The 17,819-nt window shown below is 36.1% G+C and overlaps 1 protein-coding gene across 1 annotated transcript in view; it reads right to left on the bottom strand.

Moving 5' to 3' along the window:
* Window positions 1-17,819, bottom strand: part of LOC148676604 (anosmin-1) — a 69,479-nt gene that overhangs the window by 29,563 nt on the left and 22,097 nt on the right. The window contains exon 3 of the mRNA XM_088609421.1: window positions 442-504. Within this exon, the coding sequence (XP_088465547.1) occupies window positions 442-504 (63 nt within the window). The remainder of the gene's footprint in view (window positions 1-441; window positions 505-17,819) is intronic.

Genomic DNA, 17,819 nt, shown 5'->3' on the forward strand with positions numbered 1-17,819 from the left:
TAACTCCACTTTGAAAATGTGAATTATACAACACTTAAAAAATAATAGGCAAGTGTAACAAATACCACATTAGTGAGGCAGTAACATAGTAACACATTTATACTGTACACTGAATTCCCAGCACCTTAAAGTTGTACAGTATGTCCTGCATCGTGCATAGAGAGGCTCCAATGCCCTTGAGACTAACTGTAGAGATTTCTTTGTCACTTAAACATATATTCCACAAACCTTGTAACATAAGATAAAGCATGCATATCTGTCAATCAAAAGCAAGCAGAATTGACAACAGGGGGCAGCATATGAGGGCAAATTCCTATGCCACTCCAGGTCTTCCATCTTCATGTCAAGTCACAATGCTAAATAACACATCTGTTAATCGTTCAAAGTAATTTGGGATCTTCGATAAAACTTTTCTATAGTTTAGAATCTTTTTAAACCTACCTCACACAAGTTCTGGCACTGAGTCTCCTTCAGATCCCAGGCTTCCTTGCAGGGCTCCAGGCACTGAGGAAGAGAACAAAGTGTCAGTACCTCAAAGACGCCACTTCAAAGAGCAAGTCTGTGCCTGCAGCCAGCCTCCTTCCCTCATGCCAACCAATTCTTCTGAAGCCTCTGCGGTAAGTATGCAAGTACCGATTCTGCTCAAAACAAATGTTCATTATGAAAATGAGGACTGATAATGAACACTGCAGTACCCATTCAGAAAAAATCCCATTTACAATAGAAATCACAGGCTTATCAGGCTTATCAAAGCTGGGTTTCCTAATAGCATATGCTCGGTGCTAACACAAATTCTTGCTCCCTGAACCATTTGGAGTGATATTGTGATCTTAAACTCTAAACTATGTTATGAATGCCAGACCTGTCCTCAAGAATTTGCCTTAAAAAATGTTTTTTTTTAATTGCTTTAAAAAATCAGAAGAGCATCACAGAAGAGCAATCAAGTTCTTATCATCTATAGAAAGAATTAATTTCTATGAATACAAATACATGGGTATTAATCTTGAAATTTCTTTTTTTTACTGCAAGACTACCTCTGGTTTTATTTACTAAAAGGAAATCTGTTGAATTTATGTTACATGACAGAAAAAACCTTTTGGTATACTCATGTACTGTATTGAGTTAGTAGACAGCTACTCGGTGGAGCTTCCCAAATTTTATGAAAGTAAAATCTAATTAGTGGTAATGGGCAATGGGATTCAGATGGTATGTGTGGTTTTATACTTGGCAGCCATAATTCAGTGATGGTTCTGTGTGACTGTATTGTGAATTTCCCATCCAATTAAGACATTTAAACACATACAGATTGAAACACCCAGGTAAAAAGTAAATTTCTTCTGCACATCCTTTAATATACCCAGTAATTTTAAAAGGAAGATTTTGAACTCAAATCAGGATTAATTAAAACCCTGTACCTAAAACTTGTAAAACTCATAAAAGGGTCCATAAAAGTAGAAATCCCTATGAAACAAGGCAGGAGTACACTTAGGTGTGGTAATATAAAAGGGATCTCAATATTAAGCACCTGTTTACAATTAAAATGAACAAAAGCACAAATAAGTAAATAGGAATTTACAACATAATTATATAATTATAAAAGCCTTCTTTTATATTTGTGACCCTCAGTTTTATTAATGATCTGTTAAACACATAACCACACTTATACTTACTGTTTATTGAATGGAATTTAACATGTCAGAGTGTATTAGAACAATATATTGTTCTATACAGCTGTTTCCAGGATTTCTGTAACCACTAAAAAGCACTTCTAATTTTCTTTTCAAATTTAACCCTTGTTGAACTTATCATTAAGTCATAATGCAGGACACATGACAAAAGGAAATACTGGCAAAAACATTTGTTTGAACCCAGCTTTATTCCATTTTTAACAGTGTTTAAGTTTAAGATTGTTTTCTCTGCAGTGCATTAATACTTTCTTTTGCATTTTAAAGTGAGAATTTTAGGAAAACGCAAACTGAACTTGTTGCTATGTTCTGTTTGAAAGGTAAACTCAAAAACAATTAAAGGGGCTGAGGAATCTAGAATAAATGCTTTTAACAATTTATCTCCTAAAGATCAAGTTGTGTATTCTTTGCCTGTCAGCAGGAAATGCATAGCAATTGCTGTCAGTTCATGATTTCACATAATGTCTATGCGGAACTTTTTAACATCCTGTTTTGTGAATGCTGAATTCTGGTAAAGTGCAATATAAGAAGGTCTTTTCTGTTAGACCAACATAAGAATGGAAATCGACAGTTAGCAAGTCATATGATGTATGTGCTAATACTTTGTTACACTGTATAAAAAGACTAACTTTATAACCGTTCAGGGAGACTGGCTTTGGTAAGCTACTCTCCCGCTTGCAAGCGTTATAAACAACTCTTCTTTCACCAACATCAGGACTCTGTCATTTACACTACAGGGCCAAGATGCAATGAAGGTTTCACATGGGATAGAAAGCAATCTTACAGACTCTTAACACCTTCTGTGAACTCAGTCTGCTTCTGACAAGCTTCCATCCACTCCAGTACCGTTCATTTCAGAACCTCCTCACTAAATGAACGTAGGTTCAGTTCAATTCTAGCACACTACTAAATGTTTGTGAAATAAAAACCTGAATAAAAACCTGAAAGCTTGATTCAGATACTAATGTGATTGGTTTTGCCCTGAAGTTGTTTTAGTTCACAATTGCCACCCTGTTAGCCATCGCAATGAAAACCACTGCACCACAGACACAGTAGCTGTGCCAGGTCTTGGGCTCCATCAGAGCCACAGCTGAAGAAGAAAATCGTCCAAACCCATATGACACAGTATCTGCCAGAAAAACACTTTTCTTTCAAAAGTTAACACAGCCCTGACTTCCAGACTCCATTACTGCCTTCAATCTTTCATTTTGAAGCTTTAAGATTTTGTTCTGAAGGGAACAAAGGGAAATCTGAAGGGAAATCTATGATGAATGAGTAACAAGAAGTTGGTGCACTTTCTTTAAACAGACTGAACAGATAAGTGTCTCCACTATAATCCACATCTAGACCAACCTTCCAGCTACAGTATGTGTAATAATGGTGATGATAACCCATGATAATGATGATGTTATTTTTTTTCTACTACAATGGGGTTGGGTGATAATGGTCCTGTTGTTTGCAGTGCCAGCATCTTATTGCCCCATGCTACATGACCATGCCATGCTCAAGATCCTCCGGACAGTGGTCATAGAGGAGTTTGGCTTTCTATGATGAATTCCTGCTGTAGCTGGTGGCATTATACTAATAAGATGTTAAACCAAGATCCTGATTATCTGGTCATTAAAGATTCCCCTGGCACTGTTTATAAGAGTAGGAATTCCTTACCCCAGTGTGCTGACTTAATTCTACTTTGAGCCTTCACAATCTGGCCATCCTAAACCTCCCTCTTAAATCATCTAGCAGTTTCCCTCCTCGCTGCCTGAAGCGTGTCATTCATATCCACATAGTCTAGGTGGGGCTTCACTTCAGTGGTGGAGAAAGTTGGTTCCCTCCTATATGCAAGGTAAGATGAAAGCACAATAGAAATGTAAAGAATTGTAATGAAGTTTTCAGGAAGCATCTGATGTAACACCTTTGAGATCAAACCACATGCTGATATGACAATTGGAGTCACCCACCCACTTGCTAGAGGTGAAAATTGTGCTTCAAATCAGCTAGCAGATCCTGATAATTCTGCATCACTTCAGTCCAGGTTTTCAAGATGTTCTCCCCATGATCAATAATATCAGTCCATATCCTGTCTGTTGTGATCTATGGGAATGGGCTAATCCCATCAGATCTTTGAGTTCTTATTCTTACATAATTATTTTCATTAAGATATACCCGTTTCTCTATGAATTAAGTTTAGAAGAGACAACATTTATTAAGGAACTATTTCTTTTAGGTATGCAGATTTCTCTGCACTGTATGGATAATGAAATACTTCCTGTGTTATTCTAGTCCTGATTTTCCCACATATTCAGAAGAGAATATCCAAAAATATCTTCCTTTGGGGCACAGTTAAATTGCTGAATTTATTCTTTTCTAACATCTTCAAGCATGGCTTTAATAGGATTGTGTATTGCACACTAATGAAAAAGGTTGAATTAAGGTTGGGAGCTTTGTACTAAATTAATTTCAGTCCTTCTAAAAAAATAAAGTTGTAGGTCAAGCCTACTGTGCCTGGGGTATGCAGTAATATTTTTTATCTGTGATTTCAAGGATTCGAGGAAAATAATTTAAAATATATATATATATCCAGGTATTGAAATGACAAATATATTACAGTTAAATTTATAAACTATGTACCTAACATTTAAGATAAACAGATATTTATAAACAAACTGAATAATTGTTTAAATTAACATAGTGGTATTAAAAATACTAAATGAAGTTGATGGTGATTAGTCTTACAAAACTATGATTCTGTGCCAAAATGGACACGTTTAATTTCTCAAGGACTTGAGAAATATGGTATTTAAAACTTCTGTTTAATATTTGTCAAAAATATGTTAAAAGAATGAAGTCTTCTAAATCACTTTTCTTTTGGTGTTGCATATATTTATGTCATCTGGAAACATTTCTGTATTTCCATTCCTTATAAATCCTAAAATTGCTGGCATAAAGACGCAGTTAAATCCATGTATTTCTCTCATACTTTCTAACTGAAATTAGTAACAGCTTTTGCTGGCACCCACTTGTCACTGCAAACTGTAACAAAAAATTCAGTTCTTAACACTTAAACACTTCAACAACTTTGTAAACTTTTTGTGTTTTTCTCACCTCTAGCTGAAATTAAAAGTAGTCTAGTAACATTTTCTATTCAGCTGAGACAGGAACATTGTGTGCATTAAGGAAAAGCACCAAGACATGTTGCAATACAATACTGCTAAAATTGTTTACATATATTGTGATTTTAAAGCATACTGTAGTTTAAGATGCTAGTAAGACTAAAATTAATGATAAAAATTCTAACTTAACAATAAGAGGCTAACAGTCATCCATCACTTTAGACAGTAACTTAGTCTTTTGTGGAAATTAATGTGCAAAACAAGCTACTCTCCTGCATAGATGGACTTGATCAAAAAGAGCTGAAGTTTACCTAAAAGCTTAGCTTTCCAGTCTGTGTAATTCTGACTTGTCGATTAAAGCTGACTACACCAATACAGTACAGTTATCCACACATCATGTGACCCAGGCATTCCATGTAGAGCAAGGAGCAAGCCTGCTCTTAGTTAGGATCCAGAATGATTACACACATTATGGTTCCTAATTTAGCACTTGTCCACATCATTCTGAGGTATCTTTAATGGTACTGTCTAACCAAGCTCTGCAAGCCGATGACTTCAGCTGATCGTTGGACAGCCTCAGCTGTATGCTTTGATGCTAATTACATCACCCAATACTGGACCAGGGCTTTGGGGATACTTTTAAAAAGAAAAATGTGCTCTGCATACATTAACTCACATCCATCAAATGCTGAAGCATAAATCTTCAGTGTAAATTTAGTTTGTCTTGGTGGTGTATTATTTTTTTTCGCTCCCAGGAGTTTACTCAACAAGCCTTGCTAAGAATGGAAGAGACCACTTCACCAATTTGTCACTGTTTTGATAAATTAGTCCTTTCATATAAGGTAAAGTGCACTGAATAGTCAAATAACCCAAAAGACAATGTAATACACTGCATTGGACTTCTTTAGTGGATCTTCCAGCAAACACTTGTGAACCCAGGGCAGCATCAGCTTTATAGCCCATACACAGTGGGCTCATACCTGGGACATGTGGGACATATCAATAGCTGACTGTGACTGAGATGACTGGTGTGCCGCAAAGGTAGGGTTCGAATTAACTGAGACACACTTCTTCTCCAGGCATTGACAATATAAGGTCTCCTGTGAGGCACTGTGAATCTCATAACATGTCAAGAGACAGATGGATATTTTACATTAGCACATCAACAGGTCCTGTGTTTACTCTGGCAGGTATGAGAGATGCTGTCATAAAATGAAAAAAAAATACAAACAATTCAAACATTTAAAATCAATGTCACACCTTCAAAAGTTAGTGAAGCATTCTAAAAATAAATATAAGTCTTACATTTAATATGTGCAAATAGGCAAGTTTACTTTGTAATCTCAGACTATGACCGCCTCAGAAAATGATCTCTGGTGCATTGGAATTAAAAGTGAAGCACGATTCACAGAGTGAAAAAAGTTCAAGATTCCTCCTTTTAACTGTATCTGAATAAAGCAGTCAAGCTGATACTATTGTATGAACATACTTTTACAAGTAAATAAATGACAAAATACAACAAAGTAAAATTCAAATAACACATTACAACCAATTGCACAAATGCACATTAAACAGGAAGTAAACAGATGATTTGAGTGTTTTTACTCACTGCATCATCTTCCTTCAACAACAGGGTTCTTTAATTTGAGATTGTATCAACCTGATGCATTTGTATGCCTTGTTTTGTAAAACAAGAGAAAAACAAATCTTCAAGCACCACAGCTTGAGAACACAGCATTAAGTTCACTTCAAAATTGTGAAATTCACTTACAACATAACCTGCTCAATAGTAAATATGTAAATATTATTGTAAATGTAACTGGTTTACCCATATGAACCTACCCGTAAAGAAACCAGTATCCCTGTCCTTCCCTCTTGTATCTTCCATTATTTGCATTTGACTGCATGCGCCTGGAGTCTATGCATCTTCTTTCGCACAGATGTCTCAGAGCAGATTGAACAATGAGGAGCCAGAGCACTGAGTGCTGCTCCTCCAGACCCAGCCATTCTCTGGCGTCTCTATAGGAACCACAGTCAGCATCAGCACATGCCTAAGCCTCCACATCCGTGCGACACATTGATAAGCACACAAGTGTGAGCAAGTGGACCAAGCCAGTCCTCTCCTGCACAGAATCTGCATCGCCACATGAATGTCAGCCTACTGAAAAAACTAATAATTGAAAGTTGTGATCCTTCAGCATCACAGTCAAATGCAAACCTCACAGAAGTCAGAGGTATGTGCTTTTATAAAAATGACATAAAGCATTTTATTAATAAGCACTTTTCAAAACCAAATCCTAAAGCATTTGTCAAGCATTTAGCATCTGAAAAACAAACTGTTTAAATCCACTGCTACATTGCTCAATAAGGAAAATGTACCGTCATTTTAACTGGTGCTGAAAAGAAATTGCAATTAACACTGGCCTAAAATTACGCATTTCCACAATCATTGTTTAATGATGTTTACATGTACTACATGATCATTTTTATCATTTTTTGGCCTGAATCAAAGTTTGATTGTTTTAGTTTCTTTGAAGAGAGCTTTGTCTTTCATTGCATACAACATAATAACCAGCTTGTCAGAAGGAGGCAGCCAAAAAGCCTTTAAATGTTTCTGATTAAAGCACAGTTATTACTGAAACAAAACTATTAACATACATGGTCTCTACAAAGGAAAGAAAATAATTATAATACAAAAAGTACTTTCATTTTAAATGCTTAATTAATCTATATTATGATGTTTTTTACTTAGTTGTCCACTTCAAACATCTGTTGAAATAGTTTTGGAAAGACCCTGCAACACCCACACAGAATCATCAATCATAAGGGATTATAAATAGTAAGGAATTCTACTTTTCACATTTATTCAGTTGGATAATATTCTAGGCGTTTTTAAGGGAGTGGGCCTGTCATAAAAGTTCTTAAATGAGTATTTGAATACTGCTTTTCAAATTCATATCCAGGTGTGATGACAAAAGATAATATATCATTGATTCCCGGGAATTATACTAATAAAAACAGTTATGCATTATGCAGAAAAATGATGACAGATATCTGTCTGAAACTAATTTCAGACTAGCTTACAGTATACTCAGAAAGCTTTCCTCAGAATATTCCTCCCACCACGTCTTAATACCTGTCTTGGTGCATTTCTGTCATCTCAGCTCTGCAGAAATAACAAAACCTGTGTCTGCTTCACCTAAACCTGATAAAAGTAGGAGTGCTCTAAATTTAATTAATATGTGCCCTCAATTTAATTTGGAATGAAGAGCTATCACCATTGACATGTTAAATAATGTACATCCTTATTCTATGAAGTATAAATATCATATCATTGATACACACAAGTACTCCACAACATGTACGTTTCGATCATATTTCTGAATTTGTTTCCTGCACAAGCCCATTGTGTCTCATAAAGCACAGGTCCAGAGACCTTAAATCCTTCCGGTGCTGGAAATGTTTCTTCCGCTTCATTTTAAGCCAGCGATGTTGATCTGCGGCCTCTCTTATGCACAGACTCGATCACATTTTAAAAAAAAAACATTGTAACAGCTGGTTTAGGAAACAGTAAAACATTTTTGTTTCAGCAAACTGAAAGGGCGTAGAGTTGAAGGAAACTCAGAAACCACCAGGATCGCGCATCGTAACACTAACAAAAGCATTTATATGCCCACTCTCTCGCTTTGTGTTGCTATCTGGTTCCCCAAAAGTGACATATCCTGCATTACTAAGTAGTCACAGCCAAGGGGGCCTTTCACTTCCAATTTCACGCTGTAATAAAATGCAGCAGTTGTTTCGCTGAGGGAACCCTGAAAGGCTTTTTGTGGACCCAATTTGACGGTCAGGTTAAGCACTGGGGTTCTGGCAGCAGGCATCTGTGGTTCTCAACATTGTGATGGCAAGCAGAAAGAAGGGGCAGCGGTCTCGAGGCAAACTTCCCAGGAGGGCACAATTATCTTCCGCCACTCGAGCGAGAATCTGGAAACTGTAAAAGCTAACGCTGCTTTCCAAATGGATGATGCAGCAACAGAAAGCATGAATAATGCGGAGAAGGCAGAGAAACAAAATCATAAATGGATCTGTAGTGTTTTGCTTTGCTTTGGTTTATGAAGCGTAACGCGCTACCAGTAGAGATCACCCCAGGCCTCAACCCAAAAACCTACAGTATAGTCCCAATGATAAAAAGTGAATTGTGCCAAATGCATTTTAATGGTTACGATGATGAGAAAACAGTAGTACTCCTAGAAATCATTGTACACTAGTCTATAAGTGGTATAAAAATGAAACAGTATGATAAATAATAGGGAATTCCCATGTGCAGCCTTGTTGCTCTGCTCAGGCACAATGAAATACATTTATGATGTTGTGGTATATGAAGCATATTGGCTTTTCAAAGCCATTCTGGTTTTAACATTTGCTTTAACTCTTTAGCTATTATCAGCACAGAGATTTGTTTTATAGCTCCATTTATGTGTTGTGATGTTTTATGTCTTATCTGACAGGCTGAGAAGGTTTTAGTGTGATGTTGGTGAATGATTAAAATTAATATTCCCTATAAGAAAACAATGACTAATTTCAAATATGATTACTTTAGGGAACACTATTTTACTTGTACATAGAATTAGTGTAATGATTTAATAGAAGTTGGCTGTTTACACATTCCAAGATGTCTGATTTCTCAAGCAGAGCTCACAGAATCACAGAATACATAATTGCTAGGTTAGGTTTTTGAACAAGGTATAAACTATAGTCTCCCCTTACCTGAAATACATGTGATGACTTCTGATTTTTTAAAGACAGTAATTTAAAGAGCAATTACAATATCTGTTTTTTCTACATTTGTAGATCTCGCCATTATGTATGTAGTTCACATAATTAAGTCACTTTGTCCTAGACAACATGTACATGACCTCCTCTCCAATAAAGTGGGGATACCTGCTAACTGAAGTATAATATTAAAAATATCAATATAAAACCAAAGCCACAGTTTCAAATCCAAAATGGAAAACCAATGATCTGATGCAAATTCTATGAAGTCACTGATATATATCTGATGAAGTTTTCAGGATCCTTCTCTGCAGAAAGCCAGTGTAACATGAATGTGGCGTCCTGCCCTTGTCAAGATTCGATCCCATTAATCGGAGCCACACAGCTCCTCACTCTAGACAGTGGTCCCCTGCTGCAGAAGCCTAATAGACCTAAGATTTAAGAGAATGACTTCTTTCACTTCTGAAACATGCTCAGTGCACTGAGCCCTATCACACTTGTATCAAGTAGTGATTCTGGACAATGATGTTGAGGGTGCAACTTTCATGGGACAAGGTTGTGATTCCGTTTTTGCTCTGAGAAAATATTTTACTGATTGTAAATTGTGAATGCAATTTTGCTTCATTTCCTTGCATTGGCTAACACTGTAAAAAACCAAAACAAACCATCCATTAATAACATGTCAGGTGTAACACGTAACACGAGGTATGTTAAACATGTCATTGATCCAAATAACACCTTTTACAAATACTACATGAAGACAATTTATCATGAAGGTAAACATAGAAGGAACAAAGATTGTCAGCAACTGCATACAATATTGTGTAAATCTGAGTCTAAACAATTATTACAGATAAGGTATCATTTATACTCTTGAGAACCTGAAATCTCAGCAAAGACTCCTGCGCTTAATCTTCTAGAGATAGGTATTATGGATACAGACCTTATTTAATATATAAAAGCCTTGAAATACTTGGATAGACTTTCACTTCTTGTCAAGCTTCACCACAGAAAGGTTTAACTCATGTAGGCATTAAAAATAACCAAACCTCAACAAGGCAACCTGATCCCCTCTTAAACATTAATGCAGCACTCTATCCAAAATGTAATTTGACTAGCAGTTCCATTTAATAAAATTGTTCTTGGCACTTACACCAACATATTATTCCAAATATCTGAGTAGGGATTTGCTCATGAACAAAGGACAATGTTGTCCTAGCACTGGATTAATTTGTTGTCTGAGTCCTCCTCCTTAGTGTATGTTTCTCCTGTATCAGATACCTTTGTCATGACACTGGGAAAATCTAGACTATAAAAGCTATGCTTTAAAATTGCACATGAGCCTTTTTCCAGAATGACAAATCTGGCATTATTATCACTGAGTCATCTATCTGCTTTCTACAATACATATGAGCAAAGATTACCAGACACCACATGGGGTAAATATCTGTACTGAACTGCTGCTGAAATATAACCCTGCAATGGACAGGTGTGTCATCTAGGATGGTCTCCAGTTCCCCTGTAACTCTGAATAGGATGAAGCAATTAGAAAACTGGTTGAATGATGAAATATAACCTTAGTTATTAATCAAAAGCCGTGAATTTTAACTGGCCTTTTTAATTCTACAAAGGAGCAAGTAAAGGTGTATTCCATGCTGAAAAGAGAAGAAAAGAAACACAACATTTGGGCTGTGGAGCCTTCTTCGGGTGTCTTCTTTCGGTGTCCACAGCCAAAACGTGTTTCTTTTCTTTTCAGCATGGAATAAACTTTTACTTGTTCCTTTGCAGCCTATACATGCTGACGCAGCTACCAACTTGAACTACTTCATCTTACTTCTGCTGTGGCAAACTATGCCTTCTGCTAAATATTTTTCTAGAGCTCTTGTTCATTCCTTCTCCTCCTCCCTGGGCTACTTCCCACCCTCTCTTACCGAACCAGCATTCCGTCTCTTCTCAGTGATCTGTTCCAAGACCAGGCTTTCTAACCACCTCCTATTGCTTTATAGATTCCATCATTATAATATCATTCCTAAAGGATTTCATCAAAAAATGTATCACTCTTTCCTTTGACTCTGAGACCACCAAGAGTAACACTCAGAGACTTCTACAACAAATTTCGAGGACACCCGAAGAAGGCTCCACAGCCAAAACATTGAGTTTCTTTTCTTCTCTTTTCAGCACGGAATAAACCTTTACTTGTTCCTTTGCAGCCTACGCATGCTGACACATCTACCAACTTGAACTACTTTTTAATTCTATGATACCTACTGCTGTACCAACTCCTTCACCTGGTAGACTATGAGTCTACTGTAGTACTGTAACCATCTCCCATTTTCATTGTCATTGTTATTGAGCACAATCTCACTCTTCCTGACGAATATGTTTAAATCACTGTGCCTTATGATGTGATTGAAGTGCTTTACTTCTATGTATATCATGCAACTCTCACTGATCATATCACACGTCTGTGTAACATGTAAAAGTGTGAAATAAAGCATGAACAACCAAGGTCAAGAATTTCATTTTATTCTTTTCATAGTGCACACCAATATATTTTATGGTGCAGCTATCTTCGTAAAATGTAGTTTATGTTGCTTCCAAAATGAAGTTTATATTGCTTCTGTATTTCAACTGCATTGCAAGTTGATTAATTATATGGTCATACTGTTCTTTATATCTAGAGAGAAGAGGCAGGACAAAATCTTAGGACTTTCCCCAGAAATGAAATAAAAAGGCATTTCTTAGAAGTTGTACACCTGGATGGTAATAAGAACACATGCACCATTACATTTGTGCAGTTCCTGCCCTCAGGAAATTATAAATTTAACTTAAGTTATTTGTGTTTCAAAATTCTCTTTTTAAGAGAAGATGGTAATTTAACATTTATAGATAAAACCTTATATTATATGCCTATAAATACACATGGAATAACAATGAATTGTGGTTCACTGCCAGGCAAATCTCTTTTTAAAAGCATTTTAGTATGAATATAGCAAGATAATAGGAATTCCTTTGAAAAAATTATTATGAACATCAAAACTGTAATTAAATGGTATTAATAATACTAACATAAATTAGCAAGCACAATAAACCAAAAATGTATAGTAATTCTAAATTGCTATTGCTTACTACAAACAAAAGTGTCAAAAAGAAGTAAGGAAAAACTCTTAGATTTGCAATATTTCTCTAGTCTAACACCATCCCTGATTCTGTACACAGGAAGAGATCCTTACTAGTCTTATCACCTCCAGAAACATTTAAACATCCATAATCTGACAGTTAAGTGGGACACGTGTATCTGACTTTTTTCATATCTTTAATTCTCTAAAACTACAGACATTTCTGTGCTTTCCATAGTTCCATACTGTGTGTACTGACTGACATTACCACAGCCACACCCTAAAGAGACCTTGAGTGGCACTAATGAAGATGAAACACTAGACATTACAACTCCCACCTCATGCACTTGTTTTGCTAAGCTTTAAACTATCCTCCAAATATTTAACTCTAGACTAGACATATCAGTTTTTAGACTCGTGTCTCCCAGGAACAGAAGAATTCTGTTTCATACCCAAGATGTTTTCAGAACTTAACAGTCCATAACACTAAAACAATTTTACAGCCCTCAACAAATGTTTGCACATTTCTTTCCACAACACATAGTTACAGACTCATCAGATAATGGGTTGAGTTAAATTGTGCGTACAACTACAAGCTTACAATCTATCTAAATAAATCTTTCCATCAAACTGTTTTACTTCATGGATTTGAGAATGAAAACCAGCATCTCATTCATTGTGTGCACGGCTCCAATTTATTTATTTTTCACTGGCTAGAAAACAGCTGAAGGAGTTTATATATTAAAATCTGTACCATATTGATTTTGTTAAGCTTTTTTTTAATTACACAATTATTGTGATTGGGCATATCCTGTGTTTTTATGTTAAAGTTGTAATTGTACAACAATGTAATTGTAATTGCATTGCAATCTAATGTATTAACAAAAAGACTATCTTTATGTGACCTGAATCTGATTGACTATCTTCACCACAATTTCAAACCTCATTATGAAAATTGAAACTGTTCCTTTGAATAACAAGGGGAGGTGATTTACATTTAAATTAATTTACATTTACATTTATGTTATGCACTGAATTATAGAGTTGTTATATTTAAAGAGAGATAAATAAGATCAATGCATGCTTCCAACATGATTGACACTTTGAACATGCTTCTGAACCAGTATATTTAGTGACAATTCTTCATATTCAGTCCAAATTGACTTTAGGAGTGATACAACTAAAATTACTTTGTTAAAAAAATAAAAGATAACCTATTTTCTTCAGAAGAAGCAGCAACTTGTTAGTGTGAATAATATCCCCAGTAAACACATACTTATTTTAAACGAGGCATGAAAGATGTTTATTTTGTTGATCATTAAGAATGTAGAATTGAGCTGCAGGTGTCTGTCTATCTGGAGAGTCAAGGTGACTTGGTTATGAAAAAGGTAGAGATTAACAGAATTGCTTTGGTTCCTAAACTAGCTTTCATGATATTGTTCTGCCCTGTCTTTTATCACAAATTGAGTGCTGGTTCAACTAAATTAGATTAATACTTCAAAGGTATGTGTTGGTTTGTAGTGGGTTACAATGTTTACCAAGGATTACATGACTCATTCTCAGGGGTTCAGCAAACATCAAGCTAACACAGGAAAATCCTGCACTCTCAATTAATGCTATAAAGAATGTTCCGTGAGAAAATGTGTTTTATGTGGTACGTGTAATCCATCTGTTATCTTTACTATTCTTCAAGGTTTAACATTGTTAATTTTATCATATCTTGAATGAAAATTAAACCCCCCCCCCCCACTCATTCCCTATCCTGAAATACACTGAAATGAAACCTTTATGAGCCTTGCTTCCTCTACCAAAGCAGAAATGAGGTCTATTACTTTGCACTACCTAGAAATCTCATAAATATCAATTACAAAATTAGCATTTCATGCCATTACAATTTCTTTTTTTTTTCAAAAAAAGTTTCCTGTTTCTGTTTAAAAAATGTGAAAATAGGTTGGCTTTTTTGTGATTTGACAATGACATATTGTAACAACAATGACAAAATGCAAGTCTTGTTGATTTCTTCTGTCTTCAGTCCTTTTTAAAAGTGCTTAAAAAGAGCAGCACATAAGGACTCAGTGTTTCACCAGAAAAGAAAACAGACACAAGTATTTCATTGCATGTGGCCATGACTTATTTACTATAACATTGTTATATTAAATACATGTATAAAGATGAATGGCTGACTGATATTAATCGTGCACTAAATCCTAGGGATTTTGGACACTTATTAAATGTTTGTGGTATTTTTTTCATTCATTGATCATTCTTTGCTGACCATGATACATTTAAATGTAACAGGTTAATGATTACAAATGAACACTAAATCACCTCATCAGTGAGATAGTTGATTGGACACAGGTTAAGCTAAATTAACCTGCTGAATGTCAAACCTGCTGTTAATGCAGGAACAAAAACAAGCCAATGCTCACCATATGGACTGTTCACAGCCATTCATTTCTAACCTGGTAAGACATTATAGCCAGGCACAGTCAGTCAACGATGCCATGATCTGGAAAATCATGAGCCATGGCACATAAGAGATCCTCACATCATTATGCTCTATTTTCAATATTGTTTTCACTCTGCTGTTCACAGGAAATCAGAAGTGTCAGGTTATTACATCCTAGTTCACCTGTGAGGATGCGGCTAAGCAGGTATTGGTTGCAGTCCCGATGACTACAGTATATCAGTTCAGTGGTCACCAGTGTCTATCACCACAACAGGATGATAATGAGGTTAGCTGCACCCTTGGGTGATTCAGCAGCAGTGGATCTGAGTCCTATTTAGGAATGAACAAACCTTTTAGAGTCAACCACTCAAAGCAGGAGTGTCTAATTGCAACAGAAGACCACTTGTTTGATTCCTTCCAAACTGAATGCACAGCACTGAACTGATCATGTCCTGGAACATCACTTCCTGTCCTTCTTGGAAGCACATCTTGAAGTATTGTAATATTCCAGCAGGACAACACCAACTGCTATTGTTGTTTAGGGACAACAACTTTCTTGAGATATAAGAATGTGACAGTTGTGCTGTGAATGCCCTATTCACCAGACTTGATCCCCATTAAAATCTGAAAATCTGATGAGCTGGGACAATGTGTGGCATACAGGTCTCTGAGATCCGTGAACATGCTTGAGACAATTGGGACAGAATCTCACAAGACAGCATCTGCAACCTAGTGCAAAGTACAGTGGACTCCGGAATTAATGGGACCCCTTTAATTTATCAATTTATGAAGAAAAAAGTCATAATAAAATAAATCACATGGATAATGACAGATATTAAATACTCATATGGTAGGGGAATACTTGACCCTTTTTTCTAAAACATTTATCATTTCAAGGCTCAATTGTAAACAAGTAAAGCTGTTTTACCTGAATTCTTTTAATATTCCTTCAAATACAATCAAACACGTCTGAAAAACTAATATATTTATACTTGTTAGAGTTCAATTTTGTCTTGAGGAACGAATGTGTTTTCTATAATCACTTCCTATTTGGAAGATTTGCAATAAGAAAGCCCCTACTGTTGCAGAGGAACAAATTTAAGTGCCTGGAGTTTGGCACTTGGACTGGGAGTGGGTGCTGAGGTCAGATGAGACCAAAATTGAACTCTTTGGCCAAAGTCATCAGGTATGTTTAACATAAGAAGGATGCATATACTGAAAAGAGCATCATAATTACTGTCAAATATGGTGAGGGGACTCTTTGATGCTATGGGACTGCTTTGCTGCCAGTGGCCCTGGGGCCCTTGTTAAAATCAATGGTATCATGGATTCTCAGTAACAGGATATTTTGGCCAAATACCTGGTTGCCTATGCCAGGAGGCTGCATCTTGGCCGAAGATGGATCTTTCAACATGACAATGATCCAACACACACTTCAAAATCAACGAAGAAATGGTTGACAGAAAAGAAAATCAGCATTTTGCCGTGGCCATCTCAGTCCCCTGACTTGAACCCTATTGAAAACTTGTAAAAACCTGAACTGAAGAGGGCTGTCCATAAGCACACACCTACAAACCTTTAGGATCTGGAAAGGTTTTGCATGGAGGAACGGTCTAAGATCCCTCCCAATGTGTTCACCAACCTGATAAATCATTACAGGAAAAAACTTATGCCATTATCCTTGCCAAGGGAGGCTTCACCAAGTAATAAAAACAGGGGTGTCAATAATTGTGTTTCTTTTATCTGGGGGGGAATAATTTATAATGTTATAGTTTTTGTTTTTTTTTTAGTTGATTCCATTTAATCATTAATTCAGGATTATTAATTCCTTTTGTTGGAAATATATTTCAGTGCTTCATGAACTCATTACTTGTTTAATACTTCTTTTTTTCCTTCATATTTATCAAGGGGTGCCAATAATTCAGGAGTCCACTGTACAGTATCTATCACAGATGTACAACTTGTATGTGCTTCCAGTAATCGTCAGCCCATGACTTTCACAGTGAACATCCTATTGATCAGCCTTTTTGATGACAAAAGTTAACTGGCTTATGACACAGACAAATGACATAATGAACTTATCTACATGATGTCTATTTAATAAAATGCCCATGTACAGTACCTGGTACAAAAAGACTTTTTAAATGAAATTAGGGAGAAGGTTAGATCTTAATCTCACCCACTTCCATCTCCTACATATATACCTTGCCTTCTGCACATCCCTTTGAGCATCTCTCTCGCACCCATCCTGTTTCCCTATCTACACCCCTGCCACAGCTCCCTGGCTCATTACTTATGAAAGTGAGGGGAGTTCACCAGATTGTTAGATCAGTTTGCCTTTTTCTCAGATGGGCAAGTTATACCAAACAACCTCTAACGTTTATTCCCTATTTCACACTTCACCAATCTAGTGAAATTATTTTAACATTTTCCTGATACTTTGTGAAACTGTCACGGTCACAAGTGATAAGTTTCTTTTGGTGGTATGTATATAGAAATATGTGGTGCCTCAAATTCTATTGCCAGTCCTATTCTGTATAACATAATGCTCAGTGATAGCGTAGCTAGTTCTTCTTTGCCACAGTTCAATCTGAATGCCAGTGATCCTCTGCTAGTGTGACATACACTGTAAAGTTCCAATCTTTTCAATGAATTAAAAGTAAAACAAAATCATGTTGGCCTGCAG

Source organism: Lepisosteus platostomus, chromosome 2 (assembly GCF_059453375.1).
Source record: "Lepisosteus platostomus isolate fLepPlt1 chromosome 2, fLepPlt1.hap1, whole genome shotgun sequence".
In the NCBI taxonomy this organism is placed as follows: domain Eukaryota; kingdom Metazoa; phylum Chordata; class Actinopteri; order Semionotiformes; family Lepisosteidae; genus Lepisosteus; species Lepisosteus platostomus.